At 39.6% G+C, this 20,981-nt stretch overlaps 1 protein-coding gene across 1 annotated transcript in view; it reads left to right on the top strand.

Annotated features, from left to right (window-relative positions):
• Positions 1-625: 625 nt before the first annotated feature.
• Positions 626-20,981, top strand: part of LOC138756099 (complexin-4-like) — a 52,084-nt gene continuing 31,728 nt past the window's right edge. Inside the window, exon 1 of the mRNA XM_069922755.1 lies at positions 626-792. Within this exon, the coding sequence (XP_069778856.1) occupies positions 626-792 (167 nt within the window). The remainder of the gene's footprint in view (positions 793-20,981) is intronic.

Here is a 20,981-nt window from a genome sequence, read left to right as displayed (position 1 = left end):
TTTCACTTGATAATTTTTAACAAATAACATTGATTTTTACCAAATTTGTATCCTGTTCACCATGTCATTGGGATGTGATGGCACTGATAAATTTTTGTCAGTAACTCTTCAGAGAGAGGCAATAATGACAAGATGCCTTCTTGTGTTGTGTCCAGAAATTTGTATTTCTTTAAATATTCAGCCTGACTGATCATCTGACTAGAGTTGGGAGTATTCTGAATACAAACTTTTTTTATTTGCATGGTTTATTTTAGCAGCCACTGCATGGTCCTAATTAAAAAGAGATGTTTAATTGCATTTATCAAATCAAAACTTAAAACTGAAAAAAACTTTTTTTTGGTAATGAAATAAACAAGATTCTACAGAAAATGGCTTTTGTAAACATTAGTTTCAATATTAACAGAAATAGATGTTGGGTTATAATGAATGTACAGCGTGATCCAAACCATCTGTCTCAGGAAGATTCAAGAGTTCAATGGTTTAATCCAGATTAGTAAACCAAAACCATTTTCTCAAAGTCACTTTAATGTAAAAGCCAGTCTGACTGACTGGTTCTCTCTTTATTTTCCTCACATATCTTCTATTTGCAGCATCAAATCTAATCTGTTATTTTCTTCATAAAGAAATGTCTTTTTTGTTGAAATCAATGGTGAGTGGGCAGGTGAAGAATTTGGGACTTGGAGGTGGAAGTGAAGAAAGTAAAGAGGAAGGAGGTACCTCAGATCCTGCAGCTGCAGCTGGCATGACAAGAGAAGAATATGAAGAATACCAAAAGCAGATGGTGGAAGAAAAGTAAGTTAAAGGCTCTAAAAATTATTTGAATTGCTTTAATTCTATATGCCCATTTTCAAGAATAGCATCGATCTGTGGAAAATAATTATATGGAATTTGGAGCATAAAATATTGTTAGCAGTACATTTTACAAGATTGTGGGTTTTTAAAGGATGTGGCTAATTATTTATGCATCGAGCTTTGTTCCTATCAATGTGTGGATCCGATAGAAAACATTTACTAAACAATTTCTCTACATCATTACTTGTTAACAATATTATAGAAAAATGTAACTCCTACTTGGCTTCAGATGAAATTTTAAATATTGAGGAAATAAAACATCAAATTTGTATAAGCTCAGAAACTTCTAGTACTTGACAGAAAGTACTTTGAGGAGGTTATCACTTTGCACTATCCCCAAACATATTCTGTTTGAAATGATTGTCTCGGACATTTTTCAGGTTGTTGGAGGCAAGGCATATATTAATATTCAAGTATATTCCATGAGAACACAAGACCAGACACCACTCTTTATTTTAGCTTTGAAAATTTGTTGGTAGGAGAAATAACATCCCCTCTGTTAAAAATTATTACCTGTATTAATTAATTGAAAAATAATTATTAATGTTGAGTTTCCATTTTTCGTTTCTGGATACGTCCATATAGAATGGAAAGAAACAGCCACTTTAATTTTGTATCTTCAATGAAAAAGTTTTTTTTTCATTTTCTTCAGAAGGAAATGTTTATGGCTCACTGGTCTCTCTATTTTATGCAAATAGATGGATGAGACTTTACAGCAATCCAGCAGACACTTTGAGATGTTAATCCATGCATTAAATCTTGCACATAGTAACAAATTACTGTACTCAGATTTACAAACTTTGACACAACTAGTTTTACATTAAAATAATTCCTATCCCATCAATAAACCAGAAACAATATATGCAAAAATGTTGCTTGAAGTACTAATAGTGGTGGTCAACTCAGTTTCTTTCAACTCAAATTTTATTTAAACATCTAACCTCGAGGTTGAAAAGTCATTGATGCATTTTTTTAAGATTCAGTTCAAAGGTTGGTTCTGAAAAATCAATAAAAAACTGATGCTGGAAATCTAAAACAAAATCAAAATTGCTAGACATACTCAGCATTTTAGGCTACGTTTGTGGGACTAGAATCAGAATCAATATTTTAGTTTTAGAGACCCTTCAGCAGTGGCCCAATCAAAAACAAATGTAGATGTTAGAAATGTAAAATAAATGAAGGGCCTCTAGCCCCAAAGGTAAACTCTTCTTTCTTCCACAGATGCAGACTGTCACCCCTGTCTGACCTGCTGAGCTCTCCCAGCATGTTCTGCTAAACAAAATTCACTTAAATTACTATTATCCAAAATCTATTTTTTTTTTCTAATCTAAGCTCTAAATTCTTTACTAGATGGTGATTTTTTTTTCTCTAGCTTAACATTTTTCCCTCAGAAATATTGCTATCATATTAATTGTAACAGATTTCTTAATTTATGAAGTTATTGTTAACAATAATAAGTGAACAATCTTTTATTATCAAAACTATTGACTAATTTGAAAATCTTTTTCAATTTTTTTTAATGTTTATAATAATAAAACTTGTAAACACATAATGTATATGGATATGTAATAATCCATAAATAAAAGGAGGCTACCGCCTCCTTTCTGCCCGGACCGGGGCCTCCACCTGCTTCGCTCTACCGAGGCCGGGGATGCCGCCTCCCCCTCGCTTTTGCCTGGATCGGGGCCGCCGCCGCCAACCTTCTGCTTGGACTGGGGCCGGGGACGCCGCCGCCTTCTTTCTGCCCGGACTGGGGCCTCTGCCTGCTTCGCTCTACCGAGGCCAGGGCCACCGCCTCCCCCTCGCTTTTGCCCGGATCGGGGCCGCCGCCATCTACCTTCTGCTCGAACTGGGGCCGGGGCCACCACCGCCTTCCCTGTGCCCAGACCGGGGCCACCGCCTCCTTTCTGCCCAGACCGGGGCCTCCGCCTGCTTCACTCTGCCGAGGCTGGGGCCGCCGCCTCCCCTTTGCTTTTTACATTTTACACCCCAGTTACACAGCAGTAAGAAAGGGTATGACTCAGTCAACCCCGTCAGAATCCAACCGGGTCCCTGACCTACCTCAGAGGTAGTTAGAGAACCCAATTAAACTTACCTAGGCCATGTCCACAGGTGATTTGTGACCAGGTATGGTCCACCTAGGAGGGGAGGCAGGCCCCTCCAGCCCGGGTAAGAAACCTGCATAGGAGAAGGCCACTCCGATATAAAACCTATGACCCAAGGACCTTGCTGTCACGTCCCAGATTGCTTGGCCACGGCACACGAACCATGGGTGTAAAGGGTGGGGCCAGTACTGCGCACACTGCACTCCACCTAAAAGCACCTTTGCGCAGGCCCGAGGACATGTCCACGTCCTCCCCCTCAAAAGATGCTCACAAACTCAAGCTAGCATCCCGGAACATCAGAACCATGTTAGACAAGGCGGACAGCCACCGACCTGAACGTCGGTCTGAACCTCATCGCACATGAACTCCTCAGACTTGACATCGACATAGCCACTCTCAGTGAAGTAGGCAGCTTCCAAGAACACGGCGAGGGCTACACACTCTACTGGTCTGGCAAGCCTATGGATGAATGACGCCTATCTGGTGTAGGCTTCATGGTCAAGAACTCCATTGCCTCCAAACTCGAAAACCTCCCGACAGGCCATTCGGACTGGATCATGTCCATGCGACTCCCCCTTCAAAACAAGCGTCGCATCACCCTCATCAGTGTCTATGCTCCAACCCTCCAGGCGGAACCAGCAGAAAAGGACAAGTTCTACACTGGTTTGTGCAACCTCATTCAACGCACCCCTACAGCCAACAAGGTTGACTTCAACGCTTGCGTCGGCAAAAAGACTCATAAACCTGGCCAGGAATCCTGGGCAAGCTTGGTGTCGGCAAGTGCAACGACAACGGGCGCCTCCTGTTGGAGCTCTGCGCAGAACAGCGGCTTGTCATTACCAACACCCTTTTTCAGCAGAGGGACAGCCTGAAGACTACCTGGATGCATCCCCGATCCAAACACTGGCACCTCCTGGACTACGTCCTGGTGCAAGAAAGAGACAAACGAGATGTGCTCCACACCAGGGTCATGCTCAGCGCGGAATGCCACACTGACCACCGGCTGGTTCGCTGCAAGCTCAACCTTCACTTCAAGCCAAAGTCCAGGAACAGTAAAGCCCCCAGAAAGAGGTTCAATGTTGGAAACTTGCAGTCAGACGAAGTGAGAGGAAACTTCCAGGCAAACCTCAAAGCAAAGCTGGAGGATGCAATCTGCCTCATGGACTCTTACCCTGAAACCCTCTGGGATCAGCTGAAGACTGTCATACTGCAATCCACTGAAGAGGTACTGGGCTTTTCCTCCAGGAAAAACAAGGACTGGTTCGACGAAAACAACCAGGAAATCCAGGAGCTGCTGGCAAAGAAGCGAGCTGCCGACCAGGCTCACCTTGCAAAGCCGTCCTGGCCAGAGAAGAAACGAGCCTTCCGTCACGCATGCAGCCATCTTCAGCGCAAACTCTGGGAGATACAAAATGAGTGGTGGACTAGCCTTGCCAAACGAACCCAGCTCAGCGCGGACATTGGCGACTTCAGGGGTTTTAACGAGGCTCTAAAGGCTGTGTACGGCCCCTCACCCCAAGTCCAAAGCCCGCTGCACAGCTCAGATGGCAAAGTCCTCCTCAGCAACAAGATCTCCATCCTCAACTGATGGTCAGAACACTTCTAATCTCTTTTCAGTGCCAACCGCTCAGTCCAAGAATCCACCCTCCTCCAGCTCCCTCAACAGCCCTTAAGGCTAGAGCTGGATGAGGTCCTCACCCGGAAAGAGACATATAAGGCAATTGAACAACTGAAAAGTGGCAAAGCAGCAGGTATGGATGGAATCCCCCCCAGAAGTCTGGAAGGCTGGCGGCAAAACTCTGCATGCCAAACTGAATGAGTTTTTCAAGCTCTGCTGGGACCAAGGAAAGCTGCCTCAGGACCTTAGTGATGCCATCATCATCACCCTGTACAAATACAAAGGCGAGAAATCAGACTGCTCAAACTACAGGGGAATCATGCTGCTCTCCATTGCAAGCAAAATCTTCACTAGGATTCTCCTAAATAGAATAATACCTAGTGTCACCGAAAATGTTCTCCCAGAATCACAGTGCGGCTTTCGCGCAAACAGAGGAACTACTGACATGGTCTTTGCCCTCAGACAGCTCCAAGAAAAGTGCAGAGAACAAAACAAAGGACTCTTCATCACCTTTGTTGACCTCACCAAAGCCTTCGACACCGTGAGTAGGAAAGGGCTTTGGCAAATACTAGAGCGCCTCGGATGCCCCCCAAAGTTCCTCAACATGGTTATCCAACTGCACGAAAACCAAGAAGGTCGGGTCAGATACAGCAATGAGCTCTCTGAACCCTTCTCCATTAACAATGGCGTGAAGCAAGACTGCATTCTCGCACCAACCCTCTTTTCAATCTTCTTCAGCATGATGCTGAAACAAGCCATGAAAGACATCCACAATGAAGACGCTGTTTACATCCGGTACCGCACGGATGGCAGTCTCTTCAATCTGAGGCGCCTGCAAGCTCACACCAAGACACAAGAGCAACTTGTCCGTGAACTACTCTTTGCAGACGATGCTGATTTAGTTGCCCATTCAGAGCCAGCTATTCAGCGCTTGACGTCCTGTGTTGCGAAAACTGCCAAAATGTTTGGCCTGGAAGTCAGCCTGAAGAAAACTGAGGTCCTCCATCAGCCAGCTCCCCACCATGACTACCAGCCCCCCCACATCTCCATCGGGCACACAAAACTCAAAACGGTCAACCAGTTTACCTTTCTCGGCTGCACCATTTCTTGGATGCAAGGATCGACAACGAGATAGACAACAGACTCGCCAAGACAAATAGAGCCTTTGGAAGACTACACAAAAGAGTCTGGAACAACAACCAACTGAAAAACCTCACAAAGATTAGCGTATACAGAGCCGTTGTCATACCCACACTCCTGTTCTGCTCCGAATCATGGGTCCTTTACCGGCATCACCTACGGCTCCTAGAACGCTTCCACCAGCATTGTCTCCGCACCATCCTCAACATTCATTGGAGCAACTTCATCCCTAACATCGAAGTACTCGAGATGGCAGAGGCCGACAGCATCGAATCCATGCTGCTGAAGATCAAACTGCGCTTGGTAGGTCACGTCTCCAGAGTAGAGGACCATCGCCTTCCCAAGATCGTGTTATATGGCGAGCTCTCCACTGGCCACCGAGACAGAGGTGCACCATGAAAGAGGTACAAGGACTGCCTAAAGAAAGCTCTTGGTGCCTGCCACATTGACCACCGCCAGTGGGCTGATATCGCCTCAAACCATGCATCTTGGCGCCTCACAGTTCGGCGGGCAGCAACCTCCTTTGAAGAAGACCGCAGAGCCCACCTCACTGTCAAAAGACAAAGGAGGAAAAAACCAACACCCAACCCCAACCAACCAATTTTCCCTTGCAACCGCTGCAACCATGTCTGCCTGTCCTGCATCGGGCTTGTCAGCCACAAATGAGCCTGCAACTGGCGTGGACATTACCCCTCCATAAATCTTTGTCCGCGAAGCCAAGCCAAAGAGAGACAGAAAGTAGCACAACACTTCATATAAAGCTATAATAATCAGTACCCATATCACTAATCACCTCTAAACACTGAATTAAAGAATAATATGAAATATTATTATAAAATATAATATCTATATCCACTATCTAGACCGGAGTTCTATGACGAAAAAGTTAGTACTCAGCTCTGGAAAAAGAGAGCACGGAAAAATTATCAAATTTGTTATTGTTCTAGAAGTTCTGAAAATAGTTCATAAATGGCCCCTTATATTTTGAAATTACATAATTGTATCAGGCACAGAGCAGTGGATTTTCTCTAGATTAAGGCAAGACTTAATTTTACAGAGCCATTATGCACGAGTGGGTGGAGCAGCATCCTTCCACATTTCCATCTATGTAAAAGATATTATTTGATCTTTAGTTGGCATTAAAGTCGCGCCATTCTCTCCAGTAGTGCTGAAAAGTGCAACTAAAGGAAGCTCTGTCAAGAATTATTGTTAAAGTCTGAAAAACCTCCATTGAGTATCTTCTAAGGCTCAAACAAGTCCAAAACATATGGATTAATGTAGCATTCCCATTGTTACATCTGTCACAATGAGGACTTGTATTTGGATAAATACTAGAAAGTTTATTGTTGAGCTCTATAACTAAATTGTAAGCGAGAATGATGAGCACATAATGTTGAGATATTAACCAATTTAAAGATCAAATCCCAACTTTCTTCAGATATTTCAAAATGTAAGTCCTGATCCCATGTTTTTTTGATAATCTAACTAGAGAACCTGGTGTTATTCTCTGTATGGAATAGGTTGCAAGCATAGAGGAGTTCAAAAACCATGAAACAATCAGTCCTAGCAAAGAGAGGAACTTTTCCCATTGACATAAGAGGAAGCGACATGAAAGATTTTTTTTAAACACTGGGTGTTTAGACTTGGGGATGCCTCATCAGTGGTTGTCATAGACTTGCAACATAGAAATAGGCCATTCATCACTATTTTATTTCATTCTACCCACATTCTCTGAAATTCCCCCCAAATTCTACCATCACTGATGGACTCGGGGTCATTTGCAGTGGCTAATTAACATATCAAAGATTAAGATGTGAGTGGAAGCCAGAGCACCCAATGGAGCACTAGATGATCAAAAGATGAAAGTACAAATGCCACACAGACAATGCTGTGGACCTGGAGACTGCCCTAATTTCATTCCAGATACTTAATTTAATGCTAAAACCAGTGGATTAGAGTGCCATCGTCTAACCAAGTTTATTACCAAGTGCAAGTGTATCAGACCAAGCAAGGGTTTCCTGAGAGGATACTCCTCTCACATTATAATTACATCATTTATATTGTCAGCTACTTTGAATAACTTCACATGAATGTAACATGATAACAGAAAATTATATTTCAATCAAATATGATTTTCATAAAGGAGTAAACAAAATTCACAAATGAGCTGATGACACCAGATATCCAATTTCTAATTTAGCCCAATTTATCCAGTCAGATTGAACAGTTCCTACTCTTAAGTGATTATTCCAACTTTAATGAAAGGTTTCTGATGACCGTCAGTGACATGACCCTCATTTAGGTTGGGTGTGGATTAGTACAAGAAATGTATTTTTTTTATACTCAGTTCTACAATAAGGTAGTAAGTGAAAATGTCTAGGTTATTTAGAGTTCAGGAATCTATCACTCTGGTTTCTAATGAAATAATTTATTTCATTCTTTTTCTGGCCACAATGACATTTCTTTCTTTCTCAGTCACTGTTGTTCCTTTGGCCTGCTCAATGAGCGTCACTTGAAAACAGAATTTGCATAATTTAATTTTGAGATACAGCATGGTAACAGGCCATTCCAGCCCGCTACCCAATTCCATCCATACGATTTTGGAATGTGGGAGGAAACCTGAGCACCCAGACCAAAAACAGATGGACACTGGGAGAAGATACCAGCCAAAACATTGTGGTAAAATACCTTATAGACAGTATCGGATTTAAACCCAGGTCACTGGTGTCATGACAATGAATATGTATGAGATGTACCGGAAGTCATGTGGTATGAGAGAGAGAGATAAGAACACAAGCAGGAGAACAAAGGAAACCGGAGAATAAAAAGAAACTGGGAAGTTTACCTGATAAAAGTTGTGTTTAATGTTTTATTAACTTCACATTTCGGGCCACAAATGTGACATTGGCGACGAGGATGAAAGAAGCTTGAAGAAAATGAAAGACTAAACAAGATTACAGAGGTTTACAGACAACTTCAAGGTGATAAGAATTTTCTCTGTGACTCAGTACTTTTGGGGCTGGAATACTTCCTCATGGCTGGGGCAGTCGGTGACTTTCTAACACATAGTGGAATTGCACATTTTGACCCAACGGGTGATGCAAGCACTGTAAGTGTGAAGTGGAAGGCATGGCTGGAAGAATTTGAATCCTATGCCAACAGTCGTGGCCTATTTCTAGATACCGGTACAGTTGAACAAAAAGCGCAGAGAAGGGCGTTACTTCTTTTCACGGCAGGACCTGCAGTTCGGGAAACATTTAAGACACTTTTAAATACTGGAAGAAAGGATGAGTACCAGAAAGCGGTAGATGCATTAAATGCACACTATGTAGTGACACCGAATGCTACATTTCAACGCCATTTGTTTCGGAGAACGAGACAAGAAAATGGCCAGACAATTGCTCAGTACGTGACGAGACTACGCCAGCTAGCTGTTGGATGCAATTACATGCCAGCTGATTTGGACAACTAATTATTGGATCAAGTCGTACAGCACTGTAGATCAGATAAACTCAGAAGACGTCTACTGGAAAGAGGGAGTGAGTTGGAACTCACCGATGCTTTAACCATTGCTGCTGCATTAGAGGCTGTTGAAGGGCAATTTCATACCATGACCCTGAAAGACAACTCAAGCCAGCAAATTAAGAGGCTCTCACATCGCCATAACCAGCCAAGATATACGCCGACACAGGACGTGGAGTGTTATCGATATGGAAACCGAGGTCACTTTGGAAAAGACCCATATTGCCCGGCCAAAGCGAAAATTTTTCAGAAAGTGTGGAGGTAAGGACCTTTTTGCAAAGAAGTGCAAAAACAAGTCCATTGCAGACCAGAAGAGGAAGAATACAACTTCCAAAGGCAAAGCCTGGGGGAAAGGAAAGTATCCTGGAAAGAAAGATACCATTCGCCAGATAGATGGTGACGATGATGATACCCAGGAGGAACAGAGTTGTTACCAATTTACGTTGAATGAAGTACATCATGAGAAGGTCCCAGTGATCATTGGTGGAGTGACAGTGCAGGTCATTGTAGACTCAGGCAGTGACAGTAATGTGATTGATCGACATTTATGGGAGAAGTTGAAAAAGAAAAAGATCATCTGTACCTCAAAGAAGTGTTCCAAGAAACTGTATCTATACACAGCAACCAAGCCATTGCAGACCATTGGATGTTTTACTGCAACTGTTGAAGCTGGAGATAAGTACACCGAAGCAGAGTTTATGGTCATAGAAGAGAGGGGAGAACCATTGCTGAGTAGAAGCACAGCGCAAGACTTGGCAATACTTCATATTGGAGCTTGTGTCAATTCAATTCAGTCATACGAGGATATGAAGCAAGAATTCCCTGCAGTCTTCCAAGGAGTAGGAAAGCTGAAAGGTCGACAATTGAAGCTAGAGGTAGATGAAACGGTCAAACCCAAGGCGCAACCAGTGCGCAGAACTCTGTTTGGACTTTGTGGGAAAGTCGAAGCCAAAATTAAAGAATTGATCGAACAAGACATTATTGAACCGGTGGAATATTCGACACAATGGGTCAGTCCAGTAGTGATTGTGCCCAAACCAAAGGTGACATAAGACTATGTGTTGACATGAGAATGGCCAATGAAGCTATAATTAGAGAACGACACCTTATACCAACAGTGGAAGAAATACTTCAAGAACTAACTACCAGCAAGGTATTCTCAAAAATTGATCTGAAATGGGGCTATTATCAATTAGAGCTGGATCCAGGTTCCCGAGATGTGACAACATTTGTGACTCACTGTGGATTGTATCGTTACAAGAGACTATCATTTGGAATTAATGCAGCTTCGGAGATCTACCAGTATGAAATTCATCGAGTGATTCAAGGCATTCCTGGAGTTGCCAACATTTCTGACGACATCATAGTCCATGCACCAACGAAAGAAGAGCATGACAAATGGTTGAGGCGTGTACTTTCTAAACTACAGGAGGCAGGCCTTACCGTGAATGGAAACAAGTGCCAGTTCGGTGTGTCAGAAATGGACTTCATGGGACACAGACTTACACGGGAAGGACTAAACCCTGCAGAGGCCAAGATGAAAGCTATTGCAGAGGCACGTGCACCTCAGAACGCAACAGAGGTGAGGAGTTTCCTAGGATTGGTCAATTTTTGTGCAAAGTTCATTCCTAATTTCGCTACAGTGGCAGAACCACTAAGGAAACTAACCAGGAAATGAGTACCATTTCATTTTGGATCTGAGCAGAAGAAAGCGTTCACAGCACTGAAGCAAAGCCAGCCAGGTTGGTTTAGGAGCCGTGTTGGTCCAGATGCATGATGGAGGACCAAGAATCATTGCCTATGCCAGCAGATCATTATCAAATGTGGAAAGAAGATACTCTCAGACAGAGAAAGAAGCACTCGGACTTGTATGGGCCTGTGAGAGGTTCCATGCATATTTATACGGCATTGAATTTGAACTCATCACAGATCATAAGCCATTAGAGGTGATCTATGCACCTAGATCCATACCATGTGCCAGAATAGAGAGATGGGTACTCAGACTACAACCCTAGAAAGTAATCCACATTGCAGGGAAAACAAACATTGCTGATCCGCTGTCCAGATTGGTGAAGGATGGAGGTCCACAATCCAAGTCAGAATTGGGAACAGAAACAGAGAGCTTTGTACGCTTCGTAGCTATTCAGACGACACCGAAAGCTGTGACCTCGAAGGAGGTCGAGAGAGAATCCGAACGTGATCCAGAACTCATGGAAGTAAGAGAATGCATACAGATTGGACAATGGGACAAGTGTACTCACAAGGCTTACATTCCCATTAGAGACGAACTTTGTTGCATCGGACAGTGTGTATTAAGAGGTTGCAAATTGGTGCCAGAAATAAAGGAAATCCGAGACGACCAGGAGATGAGGGACCACGATGCTGAAAAGAAGGGTGCAGCAAAGCTGGACACAGATTCGAAACGTGGAGCCAAGTACTCAGACATCATGCCAGGAGATAATGTTCTAGTGAGGCATGAAACTGGTGGTAAGCTAGACACACCTTATTACCATCAACCCTATACTGTCGTATCCAGAAGTGGCAGTATGGTGACAGTCAAGTCTCCGACTGGAGTCCTGTATAAGAGAAATGTATCAAGTGTAAAAAGGTACCAGTCCAGAGATACATCGAGCGAAGAGGTTGAAAGGCCAGCACTCCTGATGAAGGGACTAGAGCGCCAGAAACACCCGAAGCCGTGGCGAGCAGTACTTCTGACGCCGAGAGTGAACAACTGAGAAGCGACGACAATATCGCAGGCAGGCCGAAACGAAACCGGAAAGTGCCCAAACGATACGAAGACTTTGTGCCATAGTTTTAATAAGAACTTTGGGACAGTATTTTAATCTTATATCATAAAGTGCATGTATGAATGCTGTAGGAAGTAAACTTTATGTAGTTGAGTTATAGTATTACCATTAGTTACGAGGTTTGTAAGTTTCCAAGGGATATTGGTAAGTGAAGGTAAAGTTTATTTCTGATTAAAGGAGGGATGTCATGATAATTAATATGTATGAGATGTACCGGAAGTCACGTGGTATGAGAGAGAGAGATAAGAACACAAGCAGGAGAACAAAGGAAACCGGAGAATAAAAAGACACTGGGAAGTTTACCTGATAAAAGTTGTGTTTAATCTTTTATTAACTTCACATTTCGGGCCACAAATGTGACAACTGGCATTATAATAGGTCACTGGCATTGCACTAACTGCTACACTAATCGTGCCTTAAATGAAAATCAAAATTGAAAACACTCAGTTGGTCGGGTGACATCTGTGGAAGGAATCCTTCAATCTGAAAGTTTAGCTCTGTTTCAATTTCCACAGGAGCTGCCTAAGCTGCTGAGTGTTGCTAACAAAGTTTATATTTTATTCTTTATGCCTTTGAGCATTTAAATCAAATTTAAAAACTTTTTGTAGCATAGTCATATTTGCAATGTAGTTATTGCAATGCAATAGCCAAGTTAAGCCCAGAAAATTTCCATAAATGTAATTCTGACAACCCATAATTTGTGTTTGTGTTTCAAGAGAAAATACCAGCCAAAACATTGTGGTAAAATACTTTGTTCTTCTTCTAAACTATTGCTTTGAATGTTTTAGATCTAACAAGAAAGTAAATAAGGCAATGTCATTGTCTTATTTGAAAATTTTTCTTTTAATATTCAGTGCTTCCTTAGTATTTAGATACATGCTTATACCTCTGGTTCTTCATTCCTGATCCTCCAAAATATTCCTTATTGAATTTGAACTGGAGGTGGGGCAGGGTGTGCTTAAGGAGGATATTTTTGAAGAAGACATGCCTTAAATTTAATTAGGTCTGGTTGTGTAAGTATGGTAGGTTCAATGAGATTTGAATCAAAAACTGGGCAATATTTTTTATGTATTTTGTAAAATTGAATGTAATTTCTCTTTCACGTTGCTGCAGCAGTGTGCATTTATGTGGTTTGATTCCTGTCTGGTTTATTATTTGTTCCTTTTGCTTTAATCTGAAATCTGAAATCCCATCTGCTAAAGCTATTTGGTGAATTAATCTTTCTATAAAAAGATGCACTTTACAAAAATATCAGCCTTTTATTTTCTTAAGAAGATATTGGCTGATTTTGTGTGGCATTGCTCATTGAGAAGATCTGGGCTCTAATCTTTCCCCACTGTGCATATTATGTTGAGGAATTCATTGTCAGTATTTGAAGTGTGAACTTCAGAACATTATAGCAATGCATCACCCAGATGTATGTTCACACAGATAAAAATTCTTGAATCATACAAGACCAATAAATATTAGTTTAAAAATCAATAATGAGCATGTTAATTCCCATTAATCTAAGAAGACAGCTCTTTTTGTTAAACTCTGTTGGTCATTTATGCCCAATTTTAAATGCTAGTTTGTTTTATTTTGAATATTTTATTTACATTTTTAAAGCCAAACATGTAATCAACAAGATAAAATAAAATAGAATATTTCAAATACAGAAAAGAGCTAGTGATCTATGACACATGATGGCTTATCCCACCCTCCCAAAGAAAGGAAAAAAGAGAATTAGTAAAAGACAGAAATCCAAATGGAAAGAAAGAAAGATGTATGATAGATGCCCAATCAAGTTCATCTAACAAAACTCTGAAAGGGAACTCTTGGTTAACCTCCTTGTCCTCAGAAGCAACCATGAATTAGAGTCAATGGGTCAGATGGCATATATCTAAATTGTCAGAGGTATCGAATTTTTACTGAATCTCCAAGACTTCAAAACCTGGTGTAATGGAAAACTTCCAGATGATCAGGGATGCTGACATGTGACCAGCTTTCACAAAAGAGAAATGTTGGAATGTGGAAATTATCAAGGTATTGCCATACACTCTCGAGCAGCTACAAAGTTCCACCTGTCTCTTCTTAAACTGATGACGTACTCTGAGTGAGGAAAGTTTGCTGAGATCCCAATATGATTTCAAACCATTCAGATTAATACATAAAATTCCACAAGACTTGCACCAGCAGGTTCAGAAATAGCTGCTACCCTTCAAACTCTTCAACAACAAACTCAATCAGGGACTCATTTAAGAACTCTTACTTTTGTATTTTATTTAATTTTTTCTTTCTGTATTGTAGTCTGTTTGTTTACTTTATTTGCCATTCTGTATAGTTTTTTTTTTAAACACACTACCAATAAGTTGCAATTCTCCCTCGCCCGCTTTAAAAAAATCTCATGGTTGTATGTGACAATAAATCTGAAATCTAAATCTGAAAATCAGACATCTCGTCTTTGGACACCAAATCCAGGACAGCTGTTGGAGCCAAGGTTGGATTTAAATATAGCCTTCAAAGGTACCTCCATAAGGTACAAAGATCCCAAGGTGTCTTCAAGATCAGATTACTACCACTGTTCTCTACAATGGTAGATCATTGGTCATCTAAAATGAGGGTTAATAAGGCTGTGTTACTACGCAAGCCTATATATTCTCCAAGCTGTCATTTTTCCCCTCATTAAAGGCACCTATGCCCTGGGAATGATGTACAATTCAAGATGGATGGATGCTCCTCAACCTTTATCTTTACAGGAAGACTGGATCCTGTAGAGAATAACGATATCCAGTATGCCAATATCTGTGCCACCTTTGTACATAGAATCGCCTCCATTTTACGTTGGATCTTAATGCATTGACTGAAATTACATTAACCTAATAATGATGGAGAATACTCCATATGTTTCCTCAAACAAAGATAGAGACAAAAATCATAAAGGTATTGTCACTTTGCTGGGGATGTAATGCAGCCCTTCCATCAGTCAACAAGAGGCAGATTAACGGATATGTTGGCAAATATCAAAGAGTTTCAATAGAAATGGGGTTATTGTACTGGTTGGGGAAAGGGAGTAATCGATGTCCCAAATATTAACTGAGATGGCCTTGGTGATAAAGGGTAATCAAGGATGGAATTTTAAGGAGTGCTTCTCAACATATATGTAATATGACCAGTGAGGAAAGAAGCATTACTGGATCTTAACTTGGGAATTGTAGCTGGTGAAATGGAGGGGTATTATTTTGGAGAGAGTGGCCATTCACTCCATCCTGACCCATCTGGAAAATGATGCCTCATATACCAGGCTGCTGTTCATTAACTTCAGCTCAGTGGTTAATACGATCATTCCCCAGACTGGTGGAGAAGCTGTCATCACTGGTACTCAGCACCCCTCTCTGTAACTGGATTCTAGACTTCCTCCCAGAATGACCACAGTCTGTCCAGGTCGGTAGCAGAATGTTGAGCATCGTCATGCTGAGCACTGGCGCACCTCAGGCTCCGTGTGCTCATCCTATTCCTGTTCATGCTACTGACCCATGACTGCATTGCCAGATCCAGTGTTAACAAGCTTGGAGATGACACAACGGTAATCGTCCTCATCTTCAACATTGATGTTTTGCACAATGGAGGGCAGGTGGAAAACCTTGTAATTATGGTGCAAGAATAACACCCTGAGTCTCTACATGGACAAGATGAAGGAGATGATTGTAGACTTCAGGAAGACCAGGAATGACCACACTCCATTAAATATCAACAACTCTGTAATGGAGAGAATGGAAAGCACCATGTTTCTTGGAGTGACCTATCATGGACACACAACATCTCCTCATTTGTCAGGAAGGCACAACAGTGGGGGCGTGGCAAGATGGTGTAAGGAACAGGCGTGCCTTCCAATCCTCTCCTGACTCTTTGTTATTGTTTTGTCTATAAGTGCCCGTTGAAACTTTTTGAAAAGTTTATAAGTAGTTAGAGGTGTTAAACTAGCTTCTAATGGTACAATTGCTGAAAAAAAGTAAAATAAAACGGCAACAGATCGCTAAGAAATTACATTTCCCGAAGTTATCTGAGCCTACCTGTTTACAAGAAGCCAGGACTCAGCGTAAAATGGATCCAAGAGAAGTGCAGGATTCGGCAAAGGAGCTCTGCTCTGTACCGGTAGGGCTCTTTAAAGATGGCGCCCGGCAGCCTTTGGAACAAAGGGCTAGCCAGGTACGTGTATTTCAATCAACGCCCGCTATGAACACTGTCACTGAACTTTTGACAGCTGAAACAGCTGGGATGCCGCCAGCTGAAGACCCGACTTTAAAGAGACGTCCACCGATCGATGTAGCGGTGGCGCTGCAAAATGCACCACCAGTTATGAAGACTTCAGTAGATCTCGATGTAATGAAGGCTCTTGATGTAATATGGGTTAAGGATAACCCTGAATACCAGTCTTCTGATATTGCTGAGGAGGTTGTGGCAGGGGTTTCTACACGGAGTCAGACTGCAAGAAAAGCAGTTAAACTAAGGGAAGGATTAATAGACCCTCTGGTTACTGTAAGGTAAAACATCATGAGATGGGAATGTGTAAGGAGTTACCCTGTACAGGGTAAGAATGCATCCTTGTACTTACAAGATAAGAGAGACATTGATGGATTGAGAGGCAGGAAGCTAGCAGGGAAAGGATAGCAACAGTTTTAGTCATTGGACAAGTAATGATATGATGATGTTCTAAGCACGTATCCAAGGGTATAAAAAATCATCATTTTGCTGATAACGGCAGAATGCATTCTCCGACTAACATTGTTAGTCGCAAGTGTTACAATCCGGTAATAAAGAACAAAGAACCCTGATTTCGACTCAGTCTGGTGTTTGTCTCACTCATTCATGAACAAAGCAGACCTAACATTACTCAGATCCAATTTTGCCTGAATCTATTCCAGTTGATATGCTTATTAAGAATCTTGAATTTAAGTTATCTTCTTCAATCAAAGAGTTAGGTAAATCTTTGGTTCAAGTTAACAACAAGCTTAATACCTTGGTGGACATTAATACTCAACAGATAGTTGATTATGGAGCTTTTAAGCTTGAAACAAATGAAAGACTTGATATTTGTGACCAAGGTATAGTTGAGGTACAAGACCAAATACAAGACGTAAATAAAACAATTGAAATTTTACAAATTCAGAATAAAAATTTAGCGAAAAAGGTTGATTATTTGGAGAATCAGTCTAGACGAAACAACGTAAAAATTATTGGTTTGCCAGAAGATATAGAAGGACCAGATCCAAGAAAATTCTTTACTGATTGGATCCCTCAAGTTTTAGGACAAGATAATTTCCTGGATGGTTTAATACTGGAACGTGCTCATCGAGTTTTGAGAAGAAAACCTTTTTCAGGACAGAATCCAAGACCTGTTCTGGTCCATTGTCTAAACTATTATGATAAAGAGACAATTTTGCGTATGGCTATGAGAAATGCTTAACAAAGCAGATCTCCTTTGATGGTCCAGAACCATCGTGTTTTTTTTTATCCGGATTTGAGTCAGGAAATTATGTCTCAACGACGTGAATTTAATCCTGTGAAAGAAGTGTTATGGAAAAAAGGATATAAAGCAACATTTAGATACCCTGCAGTATTGAAGATTTTTCAGGATGGATATCAACCAAAATTTTTTGAAAAACCTTAATGAAGCCATGGACTTTGCTCAACTGTTACCAATTACACAATTCCAGGAACGACGTAATCCTCCACGGTCTCCGAAGAGAGTGGAGACGCAAGACGGGAACCGAATTTCAAGAAGAAATGGAAGCAATGGTGGTCGAAGTGACAAAGCTGATTAAATATTTTTTTTTTCTCGAGAAGATTTAGATAATGATGATAGTTTCATGTGAAATGCAAGTTAGGAGAGGGAACTGGGCGGGCATTATTTTCCAGAAGTCGTCAGCTACGTGTGAGTTATCTCACACCCAATATTTTGTGGGAGTTACCGTATTGTGCGGTTTAGACAGGAGGAGGTAGTCGTAACCTCTTACCTGTTTTTTTAATTAATTTTTGGATTAAGGAGTGAAGTTTCTTTTTATTTTTTTTTAAATAATTTCTTTTCTTTTTTATTTCTTTTTTTGTGGTAGTTTTAAGAGGGGATAAGGAGAGGGGTTTTTTTCTTTTTTTTCTTGTTTTTTTTTCTTTTTGTTCTGTTGTTGTAAGAAATGTCTAAATTAAAGGTTGCTTCTCTTAATGTTCAGGGTTTAAATAATCCTATTAAGCGTAAGAAAGTACTTGCTTACTTAAAAAAAAATAAAAGTTGATGTGGCTTTTTTGCAGGAAACTCATTTAACGGATAAGGAACATTTGAAACTTAAACGTGAATGAGTTGGACAAGTTTTTTATTCTTCATTTAATTCAAAGGCAAAAGGAGTGGCAATTTTGGTGCACAAGAATCTACTATTTCAGTTACAGAATGAAGAGAAAAATGGTGGAAGATTATTAAAATTGAATTGTACAATCTTTAACGAGGCTTGGACTTTGCTTGATGTTTATACTCCAAATGTTGAGGATACAGCTATTGTTGTGGATATGTCTTTATTACTTGGACAAGCAAATTCTAATGTGATGATTGGGGGAGATTTAAATGTGGCATTGGAGCCTTTATTGGACAAGTATCCAAGAGCAATTAAGAAATCTAAAATAGCAGTGCAAGTGACTAACATGATGACAGATTTGAATTTAGTTGATATTTGGCGAAGATTTAATCCTACAGAGAAAGATTTTTCTTTTTACTCTTCACGCCATAATTATTTTTCAAGAAGTGATTATTTTTTAATTTCAACGCATTTGCAAGATAGAGTTATAATCTGTGGATTATAAGGCAAGGTTGGTTTCAGATCATTCATTACTATTATTAGAATATCAGAGTTCGCAAAATGTTCAGAGAACCCCAAGATGGAGATTTAATACTATGCTATTACAAAAACCAGAATTTATTAGTTATTTAAAAAAAACAAATTAAGGTTTTTATTAGTAATAATATTAATTCTGTTTCTAGTCATTTTGTTTTATGGGATGCAATGAAAGCTTTTTTACGAGGTCAAATTATTAGTTATGCTTCTAAAGTAAAGAAAGAGAGAATTAGAGAGATTGAAGATTTAGAGAAAAAGATAAGTTACTGAAAAAGAATTTCAAAAACATCCTACTGAAATGCAAAAGAATCAGTTAACTAATTTAAAATTTAAATATAATGAATTACAAACACATCGGTTTGAATGTTTAATGAATCAAAATAAACATAAGTTTTATGAATGGGGTGAGAAAGCTCATAAAGTCCTTTCATGGCAGTTAAAAAAAGAACAATTATCTAGGATTATACCAGCAATTAGAAAGAAAGCGGGCATTACTTTTAGACAAAAATAAATTAATGAGGAATTTTGTAATTTTTATAAAAAATTATATACTTCAGAATGTAAAGATGTAACTGAAGATGCAATAGATTCTTTTTTGAAAAATATTAAATTACCACAACTGAATCAAGAAGATAGATAAGAGTTGGATAAACCTTTTACAGAAAATGAAATTGAAATGGCAATAAGAGATATGCCAAATGGAAAGGCACCTGGTGAAGATGGGTTTTCTATAGAGTTCTATAAAACTTTTTATGTTGATATATCTTCTATTTATAAGGATGTAATACAGCAAATTTATAAAACTTTTCAATTACCTGAATCTTGTTCTAATGCTATAATTATAGTTATACCAAAAAAGATAAAGATCCTTTACAGGTTTCTTCTTATTGACCAATATCGTTGTTAAATGTGGATTATAAAATTGTAGCTAAAGTTATGGCTAATAGATTAGCTCAATATTTACCTAAAATAATTCATAAAGACCAAACAGGATTTATAAAAAATAGATATGCGTCTGATAATATTTTGTGTTTAATAACTTTGATAAACAAATCTAAATCTCAAATGAATTATCCAATAGTGGTTTCGTTGGATGCAGAAAAGGCTTTTGATAGAGTGGAATGGAAGTTTTTATTTAAAGTACTTGAGAAATTTTGTTTTGGTTCCTCGTTTATTGGATTGATAAAGGTTTTATATAATAGTCTGAAGGCTAGAGTTGCTACCAATGGACAGATTTCAAAATCCTTTGATTTAACAAGGTCTACTAGGCAAGGAAGTCCATTGTCACCTGCTTTATTTGCCATAGTTATTGAACCTTTGGCACAATTAATACGTCAAAATGAAAATGTTAAGGGTATGAGAGGTTTGAATGAGGAATATAAGATTAATTTATTTGCTGATGATGTTTTATTATATTTGGTGGATCCTGATATTTATTAACCAGCAATTCAAGAATCTTTAGAAAATTATGGTCAATTATCTGGTTATAAGGTAAACTGGTCTAAAAGTGAAATTTTGTCAATTTGTAACGATGATTATTCAATATATAAAAATATTATAAATTTGAAGTGGACTAAACAAATTAAATATTTAGGAATTAATGTTAATACAGAATATCAAGATTTATATTCAATTAATTATCTTCCTTTAATAAAAAAAAGATTAAGTTAGATTTTATTAGGTGGAAGGATTTACCTTTAGGTTTATTGGGGAGGATTAACACTATAAAAATGAATATTTTTTTCTCGGATACAGTATTTGTTTCAATCAATTCCTTATTTAAAAAAAAAGTTTTTTTAAGGATTTATATAAAGCAGTTAGAGATTTTTTATGGAAGGGAAAATTTCTGAGGGTAGCAATGAGAAAGTTGATGTGGGATTTTCAATTTAGAGGTTTGAGATTACCGAATTTTCAACATTATTATGAGACAGCTCAATTTAAATTTCTTAGTGCATTAATGAATACGGAGGACCCACCTAGTTGGGCAAAGATAGAAATGGCAGCTATTTTAGAAAAATTTCTACATGAGTTTTTGTTTCGATGGAATAAAAATTTATTACGAACTTATGATGTACCA

Source organism: Narcine bancroftii, chromosome 3 (assembly GCF_036971445.1).
Source record: "Narcine bancroftii isolate sNarBan1 chromosome 3, sNarBan1.hap1, whole genome shotgun sequence".
In the NCBI taxonomy this organism is placed as follows: domain Eukaryota; kingdom Metazoa; phylum Chordata; class Chondrichthyes; order Torpediniformes; family Narcinidae; genus Narcine; species Narcine bancroftii.
This window is presented reverse-complemented; position numbering and strand designations above follow the sequence as displayed.